The following is a 16,626-nucleotide window of genomic DNA, read 5'->3' as shown; positions in this document are numbered from 1 at the left end:
TCATCTCTCAGTAAGACTTTCATTCATGGCTAAATTTAAACATATATTAAACACATCTGGTCAATACATGTGTATTTATGTTTTTTTTTAAGAATATGTGTGAGAAAAGTAAATGATATTTAATTTTACAAAATTGAAGTACCACTACATGAAGCTGATAATTAAAGTGGATCAGGATGCAATTTGAGTGATTGCATACATTTACAGGACACAGTGCAGTGCCATGTAATGAACAGTGTGTATCTTGTTGCCATGGCAATTCTTGATTGCCTGTTTTAGTGGCCGTAGGGTCTAATGAGCGCAACAGTTTATAATGTAGCATGGCATGACATGTCCCACTTATGTGCTGCTGCCATAGAAACACATTGAAAGTTACTCAGGTCCAGAGACCAGCGGTTCACAAACTTTTTACAGTGGCATACGCCTTCAGAGATTGCGTTTTTTTATGTGAGAGGCAAAAAGAGGTGATGATGCAACTGCACAACAGAAGACATCATGTTTATTGAAGTTTTAAGCCGTAAAAACGGCCACAAGGTGGCAGCAGTGAAAAGGCTTGAGGGTGGGTAACGTTCAAGAGATTACACATGAAAGGGAAATTTGTGCAGCCGTGAGACAATGTGTGCATAAAAAAACAAGTAAAACAAGTAAACAAGCGCAGATAGGAGTCCCACCCTCGGCCATCTCTGTGCGGAGTTTGCATGTTCTCCCCGTGCATGCGTGGGTTTTCTCTGGGTACTTTTACCAATTAACCTAGCATGTTCCAAAAACATGCTAGGTTAATTGGCGACTCCAAATTGTCCATAGGTATGAATGTGAGTGTGAATGGTTGTTTGTCTATATGTGCCCTGGGATTGGCTGGCCACCAGTCCAGGGTGTACCCCGCCTCTCGCCTGAAGACAACTGGGATAGGCTCCAGCACCCGTCGCGGCCCTCGCAAGGATAAGCAGTAGAAAATGAATGAATGAACAAGCATTTTTGTTTATGTTGTGACATAGTTGTTAATATATTTTGGCTGAATATATATTTCTTTCCAAGTGAAAGTGAAGTGTGTGCATCGCATTTGTTGATGTGAGGCACACAGAGCAATGAACAACTTTCTGCTTGTGAAGTACGTGTCTGTCTGGCTAAACGTTGGTGGCAAATTTCTAGTGGAGAAGTTTGAATGTGCCCAAAAGTCCTTTGTTTTAAACACTGTAATCATCCTGTTGGAAGCTTAAACTTCCAGCAGTGGCGTGTGAAAGAGTGAGGAGGAGGAAAAGGAGGAGTGAACTGAGCTGTTTTGTTCTTCAGCGGTGTTGGCAGCTCTGACATCATCTGAGAGTAAATGTGCCAACTTCTATGCAAAGAAACACAGACGGATGACAGTCTTGTCAACACTCGTTTGTTCGAAACATTTGTGATTGTTGTCCAAATGAGCATGTGCCAAGCAACATCATAATGGCCGCGTTTGAAATTAAATAACAAATCCAATTATTGGCCAGATTGTTGAATATGAGACTGCGGAGGGAGGAATGTCTGATGATGATGATGGATGGTGGTGTTTTGAAGAGAACGACAGACCCTTCAGATGTTGTGTATTGTATGTCTCCACGTTGGATGTAAATCTGAGAACATTTGTTTCCTGATTGTTGTTTAAATTCATTACGGAATTCCCCAATTTAGCTTCCGCGTATGTTTTCTCTTTGAGTGGGATGAGACAGGTCCGTCTCTTTTTCGGCTCCATCTGCTGTGTTGGACTGAAGTCCTATTTCTTCCAGTCATACTGCATTATGCTACTCTCACTCACACACTTACAAAAAGAATAAGTGAGCAGACCCTGAGTGGGCTGTGCCAAATATGTCAAGCCTGTAAACATGTTCATGGGAATTTAGGAAGAAATGACACAAACATTTGTCCACTGGATTACTGTCATCGCAACATGTGCATCACTGGACAAAGCATAGCATCTCGATACATTTGAATATTGTCCAAACCGTGATGGATTTCAGCTGTTCAAGTCGGAGTAAGAGACCAATTAAAAACTTGGAATGTTTTTGAAGTTGATTTGTGGATTAGATACGAATCATTATGCAATATCCAACCTATGACCTACAGAATTTGGAAAAAAAGAATAATGATTCACAATATATATTTTTTTGGAAACTAATACTCAATAATAGTACAGTAAAGTCTCGTTATATCGATATCGGTTATATCGAAGTACTGCTTATTACGATACTATTTTCATTTCCCGGCAAATTTCTAGTCTTTTATGATATAATTAGTTCTGTTAGTACAATACCCGGTTATTATGATAATCCGGTTACTACGATGCCCTTTTCATCTCCCGCCAGCCAATTTGGTCTGCTTATATCGATACAAAAGCAGCTTAAATCAATCTGAAGAAGAACCAACTGACATAGCATACACACCTATTCCAACGAAGACACAAGCGTACAAATACATGTATTTAATTGTGTTGTATTCAGATATCTTTTTATCGATTGCAATAATCACTGTTTTTCATATGTACATGCTGGCGTTCGTGGTTTCTTTCGTGTGTATAGATTCTATACACACGAGAGAAACCACTAACGCAGTTGGATCTTCTGTTGCAGGCATGTGTTTGGCCAGCTATGTGGGGCGGGTTGAGCATGACCTGTGAACCAGGAAGTGTGGGAATCGGTGTGTGTGCTGTGCTCTGGTGGTGGAAGTGTGAAAAATAAAGCTGACTGGAAGCAGCCGTTCGCCGTGTTCTTTTTTGGTATTGAAATCCTTAAGCAAAGATTGATTTAAGCTGCTCGACATTGTTCTATACTATAGAACAATGTCGAGTGCATTATTGCCCACTTTTAATGCAGTTCGGCGCAGGATCGGATATATCGACAGTCCGGTTATATCGATATTTTTTCCGACTCCCGACAATATCGATATAACAAGACTTCACTGTAATTTAATTTCCATCTCCCCGCTTTGCTCATGCCAAGGTTTCAGAGAGATGTGACTACGTGTATGTGAATGGAAAAGAGACGAGAGGAAAGCGCAGCGTGATGCTCAACTTCACCTACAGCTTCCTGAGTGCGCAGCTGGAGATGAGTGTGTGGATGCCCCGCCTCCCTTTGCTCATTGACATGGCCGACCCTGAACTCAGTCAAATCAAGGGCTGGAGGGTCCCCGTTGCGTCTGGGAAAAAAAGGTAAGACCCTATTAGATCGTGTTTGTGTTTCTAAATGAAAGACAGTGAACACAGCAGGATTTTTATCTCTAAGTACATTAACATAAGACTTGACTACATTTGTTCTCCATTCAATTGAATGATTGTATTATATTGTTAAAAATATGTTAAAATATATTAAAATACTGGGCTACACGGCGAACGAGTGGTTAGCGCGCAGACCTCACAGCTAGGAGACCCGAGTTCAATCCCACCCTCGAGTTTGCATGTTCTCCCCGTGCATGCGTGGGTTTTCTCCGGGTACTCCGGTTTCCTCCCACATTCCAAAAACATGCTAGGTTAATTGGCGACTCCAAATTGTCCATAGGTATGAATGTGAGTGTGAATGGTTGTTTGTCTATATGTGCCCTGTGAGTGGCTGGTCACCAGTCCAGGGTGTACCCCGCCTCTCGCCCAAGACAGCTGGGATAGGCTCCAGCATCCCCTCGTGACCTTTGTGAGGATAAGCGGTAGAAAATGAATAAATGAATGAATTAATATTAAAATACTGTATTTCAAATGAAATGTGAATCTATTTGTACTTGTAACCCAACAGGTTGCACCACAAAACGTCTACCCAAGCGGGTCAAAGCTTTTCTTCCGGTCATTCACACACACCATGGACTGGTCACCAGCCTCTGTCTCTTCTTCTTTTAGTTTAATGGCGGTTTGCAGCCATGTATTCCAGGGATATTATTATTCACTTACAGGCTTCTGTTTATGTATGATTCAGGTTGCATTTGACCTTTTTTTTGTGGAAACATTGGTTCTACTTCATAGGTTAAAGTGTAAAAGTATATTTGCAATGCAATGATATAGATTTATACACGTTATGCAAATGTTGTGCCATATTTTACCAGTACGGGCAAACAACAGAGTAGGATGTTATTTAATGTAATTTATAGCATAAAACAAAGCTGCAGGTTGTGTCAAATGTTGTGATTAAACATCATTTTTACTCCTCTCCGGGCTAATGTGGGTCTTTGAGATAAAAGTCTGTAGAAACAAAAAAGACCGGACAAGAATAAATGTATAAAGGAATCTCATGTTTGGCTTGGCAAACAGTTGTTTTTCCTCCTCCTTGTGAAATGGCTATATATCTCCAAAGGTTATATTCCATGGGCAAAGTAAATGGCAGACACATAGCAAAATATTAGTTGCCCTTTAGAACAAAATGAGAATGCAAGCACGGCAGCAGTTTGTCTCTGGAAGCTGTTTTAATGGATTTTTCAAAATACCTGCAGCCTATGACTTTTGGGAGGTCAGAAGAACCTGCAGCAACACAACAAACCATGCTGGCTTTAACTGTATTAAAGATGATGGCACGGAAAATTCAATCGAAAATATAAAATTAGAAAGGATGTTTTGTCTGAGTTCACTCAAGTCTAAAGAGTTTTCACCTCCAAACCCGAACTCAATATGTTTTTGGGTGGTTTATGCTCACCCGCTCTGCTCTTGCTCCAGATATGACGACAAGGGGGATGATGACGTGGATGAGGAGAGGACGGAGAACGCTTGCGCACCTCAGTACCAGAGCACCACCCTGCAAGTCCTGACACATTTTGTGTCTGAAACTGAAGAGGTCCAAGGTGCTGCTGAGGAAGATGAAGAAGGCCAGCAGAACTTTCTTCTGGGGAGCGACTGGCAAGTGGACGTGACGCAACTGGTCAAGGACTTTCTGAGGGTGGATGACACAAAGATTGCCCAGCTATGGAAAGGCCAAGTTATCATCGGGCTAAGCGCCGGAACAACCAAAATACAAGTTTGTGCATTTTTATGACATTTCAACAAATATTTTTGCTCGTGAAGTTCCCACTCCAACAATGATGGTAGAACGATAGTAGATTTTCAATCTTTTGCATACTGCAACCTCATCTCTGGGTCATGTAGCATTGACCTCCTCCCACTAGTCCAGTATTGAAGCTTTTTATGGGAGCAACTTTCACTTTATGTGGGTTCAACCCTGTGTTGTTGTTGTGGCGTTCCAATTGAAACGGACAAACAAGTGTTTGCTTGTGTTGCAGGTGCTGTCTCCTCTGACATCATTGGTCCTGGCTGAGAGGAGCATCAGGGTCCTGGATGACAAAGTGAGTGTGACAGAGCTGGGGGTGCAGTTGGTATCTGGCCTCTCGCTGTCCTTGCATCTTAGCCCCGGGAGCAACCGTGCCATTGTCGCCACCGCCACCACACAGGAAGTCATTGAAGCTCCCCAACAGGTAGACCCTTTCATTCACAATGATGATATAGATTGCAGCTATCTGCTGTAATTGGTCCTTCTCTGTCATGCGGCAAGAAAAGAAAAATGCATTTGTACTATACTGTCACCGAGCCGGGCTTTATTGTTGGCTTCGTCAGGGTGACAATGAAATCTGTTGTTCTTTGTATGTTTCGTCTCCTAATTAATTTGGTCTTCACATTGTGAATCCTTCCCTTTGATTTGCATATACAACCAGTGAACTGCTAATTAGAATTTCAACTGACAGAAGGCAACTGACTCGTCCCTTGGAGAGAAAATATTATTCGGCTTTCAGGGGGATATTCTCTCCAATTTCCTTATGTATTATAATAAATCAGTCTCACTTGCAATTCGGTTTTTCTGCATTTCTTTTACTTTTGTAGGAAATGTGCATATTTTTGGAGTTATTTTCAGAGTTTGTTTGCATACTGGCTTGTTGAAGCCTTGGTGATCATTTACAAAAGCAGTCACTGCTTCATTTTGTTTGTCTTATACTATTTTTTTTTTCAAACTGTTGCTCTGCTATTTCGCTAAGCTTTGTGTTCCTATAGAGTTTAGTCCTTCGTGACTGAAGGAGATTTATGAGTGTTCACTTTGCAAAAAATTGTAAATTGATGAAGGGATTTCTCCCAGATGAATAGACAATATTTAAAAAAAATGTCCATCTTTGATTTTTTAGCCCTTGATGAAAAAGTTGGGACACCATTGATCTCGGCAGTCTATAGTTGTAGTCTAACCCTACCGTATACTACCACCACATCATTGACTCAACAATTTGATGTTTCTAGGAATCCTTCATCAGCGCCTGGCTACAGTTCAGCGATGGCTCTATGACCCCACTGGAGAATTACAACCCCGCCCATTTCACTCTGACAGCCACCTCATTAGACGAGCAGGTGGTGGTTGTGCAGCGCAATGCCGCATGGAGGTGGCCCGTCATTTTGGCAAAGGGTGAAGGTCAAGGTTTGCTTGTGCGTGTTGAAATGTCCGAGGTGTGCCAGAAGGGGAAACGGCGCAGCAGTTTAGCCACCGGGATGGCCAATGTACAGGTGAGGTTTGGTGGAGCGGAGGACCACTATAAACACTCAGGAGAGCGGCGGACACGGCCAGATCCACCTTATTATGGCGGGTCTATCTCAGATGTGGAAACTGGGCTGATTAACCGTGGAGGCACGACCATCAGGGGCCACGTCCCAGGGAGGCCAAATGGGGGCCGTCTCTCTGCGGACACGGGACGAAAGATCCCGGGAGATTTATCAGACTTTCCGGACCAGGTTGAGCATCCTCGGAGTCGCAGCACTGACGACGACCTGCCGACCCGAAGAGCTATGACCGATCTGGAGATTGGTATGTACGCGTTGTTGGGAGTCTTCTGCCTCGCCATACTGGTATTCCTCATTAACTGCATCTCTTACACATATAAATACCGGAGCAAGCACCTGTCCCTAGAGGCCCCGGAGACCATGCCCCATTCCCATGACTGGGTTTGGCTGGGCCAAGAGGAGGGGCTATGCCTGCAGCAACAGCAACTGGACGAGTTGGCTGGCACCCCCGAGGAAGGGAGCCAATTGTTAAATGGGGGGGCCCAGCACGGGACTACAGGCACAGGAGGATGTCGGGATCACAGGAATGAGTCACTTAACTCCCCGACCACTAAGAGAAAGAGAGTGAAGTTCACCACCTTTTCCAACGTCAAGTCCAGTAATGGATGCCCTGTGCTTAGCCCGTTAGCATTAGTGCAAACCAGCGAGATAAAGTGGGTTTGTCCAGACATTGAGCTTGGGGACTCCAAGGATCTTAGGAACTACATGGAAAAGTTGAATGAGAAAGCTAATAAGAACATTGCTTAGGGGCTTCAGTGAACTTAAGTGAAACTCACCTGACTGCCTTCAGAATGAGAAAAGAAAGTCAAGCGAAATAAGGGATGCAGAAATAGAGTTTGCTCTTGTTTCATTGTATCAAACTTTAATACACGGCTTGGACTTTGGAACTCTGGACGACGGCACCCAAAAAGGACCGAGTGACCGTGAGAAGAATTTGCCACAGCACCACTACATTGTTACAAAAAAAGAGAATCTTGATATTGTTGCTTAACTTAAATGTTTGTTCTTGGTATTTAATTGAGTTTCATATTCTGTGCGTCCGGTACTTTGGTTTGTTTTTATACTTTACTGTTGTATTGTTTGTGCTCTGCTTGCTTTTGCAGAGTTGCTGTATGCCCTGTACGCAAATCGGCAGATACAGATTCTTGGATACATTTTTTTTACCTCTATAAATGCAGAGTTTGATTTAGAGCTATTATATGTACAGTAACATTTTGTATAAAGCCATTTTCTTTGTTTTGTTATTGGTTTCTTTGTTGCTTTGTCTCCAGAAACCAGATCGATCCATGGTGTCAAGGTGGATTGCGTGTTGGATCTGGTACCTGTAGTGGAGATAATTGTGTAGATAATTAATACCCCTGGCGACATGTCAGTTTCGTATTATAGCAGTCACACATTGTAAAATGAGTTTTGGGTTAACTTCTGTACGGTGATACTGATATCCGTTTTTCCCCTCTTAATGTTATATGAATTGATTATGCTACCCCTTTGATTCTATGACTCAATTGAAGTTTACCGCACTTTTTTTATCATTAGGGGTCCCCACAGTGAGTCAACTGCATGTTTGATTTGGCTTTGTTTTATGCTGGATGCCCTGCCGCAACCCTGCTTGAGACCAGCACTGGACTTCTCCAACGGTTATATGGCCCTGGCCCGGGAATCGAACCTGCACCGTTTGCACGAAAGGCATCATTACGTCACCAGGGATTTATTTTAATAGAACACAGACGTACTTAAAAATATGGATGAAGACCATCACAGACAATCTGCTATTTATAAGAGTTCAGCCCACTTCACCATCTGTACGGCCCAAATTACACACTTAAGGAACTTTATGTGACATTTTGGATCCCAGAAAAACAGTCATGACAGTGAATAAATAAACAGTCACTAACTGTGAAATCTGGCCTCTTTGCTCATCATGTCAAACATGTGTCAAGCTCATCCTTTTTGCTCCCAAGATGAATTGTGCCTGAAGGTGACTTCTCTGATTGTGTTATTCGCTGGTCTGCCTTTAATCTATCAGTCTGTCCGATCTCACGGTTCTTGGTTTTTTTGAATGACAAAAAAAACAACAAATAACTGCAGCCAGAATAAGTATTTAAGTTCTTAATTTTTTTGATAAAAATCAAATGTTGGCACGGTGGTCTAGTGGTTAGCGCGCAGACCTTTATTTTTATCTCTAAGTGCATTAACATAAGACTTGACTACATTTGTTCTCCATTCAATTGAATGATTGTATTATATTGTTAAAAAATATGTTAAAATATATTAAAATACTGAGCTGCACGTTAGTAGAGTGGTTAGCGTGCAGACCTCACAGCTAGGACACCCTAGTTCAATTCCACCCTCGGCCATCTCTGTGTGGAGCACGTTGCATGTTCTCCCCGTGCATGCGTGGGTTTTCTCCGGGTACTCCGGTTTCCTCCCACATTCCAAAAACATGCTAGGTTAATTAGCCACTCCAAATTGTCCATAGGTATGAATGTGAGTGTGAATGGTTGTTTGTCTATATGTGCCCTGGGATTGGCTGGCCACCAGTCGAGGGTGTACCCCGCCTCTCGCTTGAAGACCCAGCAAGCTTTGCCAGGCTTGGCTCTAACCGCCGGTTCTCCCCGCCGATGGCTGAAGTCCCTGGTCGCATCCATCATTTATCGGCACACGGCACACAATGAATTGACTTTTCTTTTGATCTGCCTTCATTAAGTACATGAACATACTGTGTCCTTCTGGGACCATTCACGCAGAACATCGGGAAGACCTTTTGCTCCTGTATCTGCTCTCTCTCCGACTGACGTTGTTTCCTCTTACCTGAGGCTGATTGGCATCGGCCTTTAATTTACGCTCTTGCAGCTGAAGGCGGCTGACTGTTTTCTTGTGCCAAGCTCTCTCTGTTCCAAGCCTTAGACCATTCTCATACCTTGCCTCATCGATTCTTGGTGCCTGCTGTGCCTCGATTCATAGCTGTGAGCACCCATGTACAGACATGGCCAAAAGTTTGGAGGAAGACACAAGTATTGGTTTTCACAAAGTTTGCTTCTTCAGTGTTTTCAGGTATTTTTGTCCAATGTTACTATGATATACCGAAGAGTATATCATAGTATATCATATCAATAAGAGTACATTGTATATGTGTCAAAGGCTTTAACTGACTTTGTCAAAATGTGCACGTTTTTGTTTGTCCACCGGCCTCCTGAAGATGAACACGAGTCCTCTAATAAATTAAGATCTGAAGAGTTTCCTGGCCATGGACCCAGACCGTCAGTGTTCTGTTCCTTGAACCAGTTAGCACTTTTTCCATTTGGTAAGGTGTTCCATCATGCTGGTTGTCACCATTTTGTTCTTGAATGGTTGGGAGAAGTTCATTTTACGCTTATTCTAAAATGATTTGCCTCATTATGCAAGAGGATGCACTCACCTGCCTGCTTGTTTGTCCTCACTCAAACAGGATGACAGTGTCATCTCCAGCCTTTGTCCTTGTCAACACTCTCACCTCTGTTAACCAGAGAATCACTAACACGATGTCCTTTTGTGGCAGGGTTGAAATGCGTTTTGGATCAGTCGTCACAATGTTGTGGAGCAAATGCATACTCCCTTCCCTTGGTTCCTTTCCTTAGTAGTTGAAGAAGGTGGGGATAAAGTTAAACCTAACATAAGCGCCATGAGACAATATTTGGAAATACATGTTAACCATAATCTATACCCCTACTATCAGGTCGAGTGCTGGAAGTTTGTAACCTTCCCAGACAATTAGTCTCCATGCAGACGATCACAGACTTGGTCTTCTTTCTAAAAGGGCAAACTAATTAGAGACTTCTTAGTTCATTCTTACCGCATGTTAATGTGGCATTTCTCATGCAACTCACCTTGCCCCTTTATGGTATATATGAGTCTCTGAAAATATATGTGAAGCAAACCTACGGTAAGTAAAAGAGTCGAGCATAGTCTTGGGTTTATTGTGTTTCTCTATAAGTTGTAAGATGGAGTATCCGCCATTCTGGTACTTTAGTCATACAAAAGACATACAGAATTTCACTGATTTCAGACTAGTGGTGGGCAAAACCATTAATTCAGTGAACCGGATCGTTACAGTTCATTCAGTAAAAAAATCTGTTAATTTCGGTAATTTCGGTCAATTGGTCGTTGACTGTGATCTCCCTCTGTGCATTGATCCGGTTAGCCGTGTCAAATCAGTCCGTTCACTTATGTTCACGTTTGTTCCGACTCAACAGCGCAACAACACTTGATGACTCGTGGTGTGTCGGTCATGAACGAGCAGGTCAAAAGAACTATTTTATTTTGGTGAACGGAATGAACGAGGTCACCGATCTCTCGGTCTCAGTCTTTCAGTCAGCTAACCACACCCACCCACACAACGATGAACGGTGAACTGACTCTCCAGCCAATCAAAAAAAAAAAAGCATTTGCAACTGAACAGACTGAACGGGTATTTTAGGGACGGTGACCTCGTTCATTCCGTTCACAAAAAAGAACTAGTTCTTTTGACCCGTTCGTTCATGACCGACACGCCACTATTTCAGACCAGCTTAACCAAACCAAAGTTCTGCCTCCACTTCACCAGAGAAGGTTAAAATGTGACTCATGAATGTGGCGTCCATATTTAAAGAGCCTTGATTGCATTGTAATCATGGTTGGTGGGAAGACGACAAGGACAGGAAGGACGACAAGAAGCAGACTTTGACGGAAATGGAGGTGGAAATACTGTGAGGATTGGACACTGCGTGATTATTAAATATCAATACATAATGAACTTAACATTTGATTCACGTAGAGTCATTTGGCCCCATTACTAAACTCTTGCTTTGCAGCTGCTGCGTGTTTGAATCAAAACAGAAGACGCTTCCCACGCTAATTAACATGTGTGACACGGAAAGCTATTATTTTTATTCAATTTCCAAAGTTTCTGTACTCAATAAAACCATGCTACACAGGTCAGGTTTTTGTATTAAATCATCCATCAAGAAAAATACTAATGTTATTATTTATACATGGAACAGAAGATCCTTGTAAAGATCTCTGCAGGTTCAGATAATCTGTCCAGTATAATTCACATTTCATCATATAAAGTTGATGATGTTTAAAACTGTCCATACTTGCTTTTCATCAGAAAGCGGTGTTATCAATCTTTAATGCCTGACTCTTAAGAACTTTGTCTCACCCTGTGTTCATACGTATCAATCCAAGAGATCACTTCATCCTGAATTTTCACTAAGTCCTTCCTCTCTCCCAAATTACCAAGTCTTGTTCAAACTACTTTTGTTTCTTCTAATCACTTATCCTCCAAATATTCCAATTGCATTCGCTTTATTTGCTCAAACTGAAAGAATGTAACCTTTGTATACACCTCATTCCGAAAGAAAAGGGCCAATCCCAATGAATATATAATCGGATTCACGGGGGTGGAATATTCCTTTCCCTAATCTGATTGAGGTATCTTGTAGCCGCTCAAACGGAAAGTTGTCAGGGTGTGTTCTTCTTTGTGTTTTTTTTCTTCTTCTGTTGTTTATTGGCGGTTGGCAAGCAGCTTTCGTGTGCATTAGCGCCATCTGTGGAACAGAATCTAAACACTTCTATACGCCATTCACAAGTCCAGTTTTATTAAAAAAGGAAATATATATCTATATGAAACATGTCCTTTGTTTAATTAAAATATTAGCAAGATTGAATTTGATCTTTTCCTGTTTAAATTTATCCCCGGTGCGTTCTTTCAGCGCATGCTCAGATATGACGTAACACGCAGCTCAAGACGTTGTTCAGTTTTAAAAATGGAGGCGAGCAATCGGCACTGGACTGCTAAGGAAAGTTTGTTTTTGATCCAAACTAATTTCAAGACTGGACGAACAAAAAATTGGCAATACGGAGTTATTCCAACAAGTGAAAGAAAAACTCGGGGAAGTCGGTATCACGTGATGTTGATGTTTACGTTTTACTGGGCATGCCCCATTGACTATTCTGTTTGATTATAGTGGCGCATGTAGACAAGAGATATATTTCTTCCCATGTATACCATTGTTTTCGGAAAAGTCATTCAGAAAGATTCCATTCGGAAAGAGAAAAACTCCTCATGTAAACGTGGCTACTGCTTAATCGTTTCTAAGAAATGCGGCCTCGCTGCACACTCGTGTAAAACAAAACCCCAACATTAGTTTCCGTCGAGTGTTCCTTGACTTGTGCTCATGGCTTCATCACAAACCTGGCAGGTAGTCCACATGCTGACACCTTATCTGCGATAATGAATCAGACTCCCGTCACCAGCACAATCCATCCCCGCTGACACTCACTGTGCCAGCACATTGCTATCTACCTGCTTCACCGAGCTTTCTGCCGTTGCTATACCAACAGCCCTTAAATGGACTCAACTGGCTCAAGATAACATTTGTTTCAATGTATGAACATCCATCACTGGCGAGCATATGTTTTAAAAAGGGTTTTTTATTTGTATTTTCCACAATTACAGCAGGAACATATAATTGTAATTTGAAACCATTCCAGGATAGCAATGGTTCATTAAGGCAAAAGGAGCATGACATTTGTTCTGCTGCACTTTTTCTGTGTTCCAACTCCTCATAGGGTTGCACCAGCACACTTTTCTTCCAGTTGCAACTCAGAAGTCTCGCTGCCAACACACACTTCTCATCTCCTCTCCGATGTGTTTCTGCTTACATTATCTCTGATGATATTTTTGCTTTTACGTCTGTGTTTTTTCAGCGTCCTTGGGGAAGACAAGGAGGAAGTAATGATGTGTATTCTGGCTCCCCGTGTGTGATAATGATAATGATGATGGCTTGCGTGTCGGTATTGTAGCACAATGTCACGCTGACAAACCAGGCTAAAATTATTGCTTTGGAAATAGTCTTTGTACTAAACAAAAGGAAAGTTCAAGATCAAGGTGGATCATTTAAATATATGCCGATCACTCCAATTGCTGTTGACAATGCATGTGTACAACGGCACTGTATTATATTTATTGATTCAACTACCGTATTGGAATGGATATCATTATATGACATCATACATTCATGTAATTAGATAATGAACAAGAGGAAGATGTCAGCTGGGATAGGCTCCAGCATACCCGCAACCCTAGTGAGGAAAAGCGGCATAGAAAATGGATGGATAGATGGAAGCAATTTTAGTACAAATTGCATGTGAAAGCAGAAATGAACTGATTTGAAATCTTGAAATATCCTAGAATCGTGTTAATTAATTCACCAAATGTAGCACCAAATATATGTACTCTATATGTAAGAAAAATTCCTACCAATAGGGGGTGATATTGAAATTGTCCATACTTTGCCATAAAATATGTATATTATGTATAAAGTGTATGAACAACCTGTTGTTGCATGGGGAAATTCCACCCACAATGAAGACTACAGGTACTCTACCACGGTACAGTTTGTTGCCCAACGTATTGTTCCTGAGCTGATCATGATGTTCTTTTGCACTACCTCCAGTTCAAACTGAACTTTCATGTATTTTTGTCAAAGGTACTATTCGCATCTAGCTCAAAATGACACCAAACTTATTTTAAAGTGAAATATTTACATAATTCTGCTTTAATGTAAATACACAGGAACTACAAACACATATGCCAACGCTTCCGCTACAAAATGTTGCAAGCACAATGTTTCTTTGTGTCTGTGATAAGTAGGCGGGAGAGCGTGTGTTTGTTTGCATCAAAAATATTGGTCTTTTTTTTTCCTCTATAAAGGATATATAAAGGATAAACAATAGCAACAGAAAGATGTTTGCTATCAGCCCACTTGAGGAAAAAATGTTTGAACTTTGTTTCCAACGCAAGGATTTCTTTGCAAACAAATATCTTTGCTTCCACTACAAAATAAGAACTTCAAAATGTCAAAATCTAGGATGCATTCTCGCATTCTCAGTTTGGGGCAATGCATGGTGTGCTATTTTCTCCCGCTTCTCATAGTTGCCTACTGCAAATTGTAGCCCCTGACCTACCACTTTAGAACCCGAATAGACCCCTTACTTACGGATAATCATGTTAGCCCCATAAGCCAAATCCGCTATGTCTATCGTCAATGTCGGCTTCTTGCGTAGCAGCCAGGTGTCTCAGTACTTCAGCTCTGATGTGACGTGAGTGCTGCTCTGTGTTTAATGTGCTGTAAAAATCGATCAGATGGTGGGTGTCCCTTCCCTTCAAAATGTCAAGTGTAGTCATCTTGATGTTGCATCATTGATTTATGAAATTACAGGCTGTCTCTGAGAGGTGACGGGCAACATGTCTAGTAAATTGAGGAGAAAGCTGCATGTGTTTTACTCCCATCAATGCAGCATCGTCGCTCTCTTGCTACCTGACTTTAACTCTTCTCAAGAATCATCTGGAAATCTTGCTTGAATGTATGACCAATGAAAATCGTCTATTTCTTTTTTGGGGGTTCTTTGTTTGTGTTGTGTAAGTGAGGTGTGACGTGGACACTCCTTGTCTGTTTCCTTTCATTAGACTCATGCTCTCATTTAAGCGACTGAAGAGAACAACAAAAGTCTCAGCGACATCCTGTGCAGCAATGGCATCATTTCTTCGGGGGGAGGAGGGGGGGGGGGGGCAGAGGGTAAAGAGAGAAAAGAGGAGAAACAACAGAAGAAGCAGCAAGAGCAGTAACAGATGCAATAACCTACTACACAGCGATGGCATTGCGTAAGAGGGGACGGAGAGGGAAGAGAGAACAGAGCAAGCAAAAAGTACATCAACAACAAAGACAATTACACTATTCCTAAGAGGGGACAGACAGAGAGAAACAAATATAATAATTACAATATTTTTAGAACAACGAGAACAGTGCAGAAGCCAGATAACTGATGATGGCAGCAAAGAGCAGCGTCAACAACATGGGATAGTGGCAATTATTCCGTAAAAGCTGCTTGCCAACCGCCAATAAGACGACGAAGAAGAACACACCCTGACAACTTTCCGTTTGAGCGGGCACAAAGATACCTCAATCGGATTGGGGAAAGGAATATTCCACCCCCGTTCATTCATTCATTTTCTACCGCTTTTCCTCACAAGGGTCGCGGGGGTGCTGGAGCCTATCCTAGCAGTCTTCGGGCGAGAGGCGGGGTACACCCTGGACTGGTGGCCAGCCAATCACAGGGCACATATAGACAAACAACCATTCACACTCATATTCATACCTATGGACAATTTGGAGTGGCTAATTAACCTAGCATGTTTTTGGAATGTGGGAGGAAACCGGAGTACCCGGAGAAAACCCACGCATGCACGGGGAGAACATGCAAACTCCACACAGAGATGGCCGAGGGTGGAATCGAACCCAGGTTAGCCTGTGCGGCCTGCGTGCGAACCACCTGACCGCCGTGCAATGGACAATTTGGAGTTGCCAATTAACCTAGCAAACCCGAGTACCCGGAGAAAACCCACGCGTGCACGGGGAGAACATGCAAACTCCACACAGAGATGGCCGAAGGTGGGATTGAACCCTGGTCTCCTAGCTGTGAGGTCTGCGCGCTAACCACCAGCAACGTGCAGCCATTCCACCCCTGTGAATCCGAATATATATTCATTCGGATTGGCACTTTTCTTTCGGAATGAGGTGTATACAAAGTTTCAATTGTTTTCGTTTGAGCAAATAAACCGAATGCAGTTGGAATCTTTGGGTCCATGTATACGTGGCTATTGAAACCAATACCAATGACAATGGCAATGATAGACACAATGGTACATTATTCATTTTCATATTGTGAGCCCGACTGTCCCCTGCCAAGTAGGCCAACACACTCTCAAAAATGTAAGATTTATTCTAAAAGCTCCATAATTTCAACCAAAACCCTTCTCAGCAGGAAGGAGTGCTTCCAGAGAAACCCAATGTGCTTCATACCATCTGCCTCCCAGCACAAAACAAGCCTTCTTCAGTCACCAGAGAAGGACACCAGCATTTGGTGACAACATCAGACCAATTACAACACAACAATTGGCTCTCAACAGCAGTGACTCTCTGGCCGGGTTTGGCCAGTGAAGGTTGCACGGTGAGGGGGACGGACAACTGGTCGCTTCACACAAGCAGCCATGTGATAATAGGGACCAATCA

At 42.3% G+C, this 16,626-nt stretch overlaps 1 protein-coding gene across 2 annotated transcripts in view; it reads left to right on the top strand.

Annotated features, from left to right (window-relative positions):
- The window catches only part of LOC131106846 (transmembrane protein 132C), a 148,671-nt gene extending 140,260 nt beyond the window's left edge, over positions 1-8,411 (top strand). For both annotated transcript variants that reach the window (XM_058056315.2, XM_058056307.2), the window contains 4 exons: positions 2,967-3,175; positions 4,658-4,955; positions 5,218-5,409; positions 6,218-8,411. In XM_058056315.2, the coding sequence (XP_057912298.2) occupies positions 2,967-3,175; positions 4,658-4,955; positions 5,218-5,409; positions 6,218-7,279 (1,761 nt within the window). In that variant the 3' untranslated portion in view covers positions 7,280-8,411. The remainder of the gene's footprint in view (positions 1-2,966; positions 3,176-4,657; positions 4,956-5,217; positions 5,410-6,217) is intronic.
- The last annotated feature ends 8,215 nt before the right edge of the window (positions 8,412-16,626 follow it).

Source organism: Doryrhamphus excisus, linkage group LG10, assembly GCF_037039965.1.
Source record: "Doryrhamphus excisus strain RoL-2023G ecotype Guam linkage group LG10, RoL_Dexc_Guam_v1.1, whole genome shotgun sequence".
Lineage (NCBI taxonomy): Eukaryota > Metazoa > Chordata > Actinopteri > Syngnathiformes > Syngnathidae > Doryrhamphus > Doryrhamphus excisus.
The sequence above is the reverse complement of the archived record's forward strand: the minus strand, read 5'-3'. Positions and strand labels throughout refer to the sequence as shown.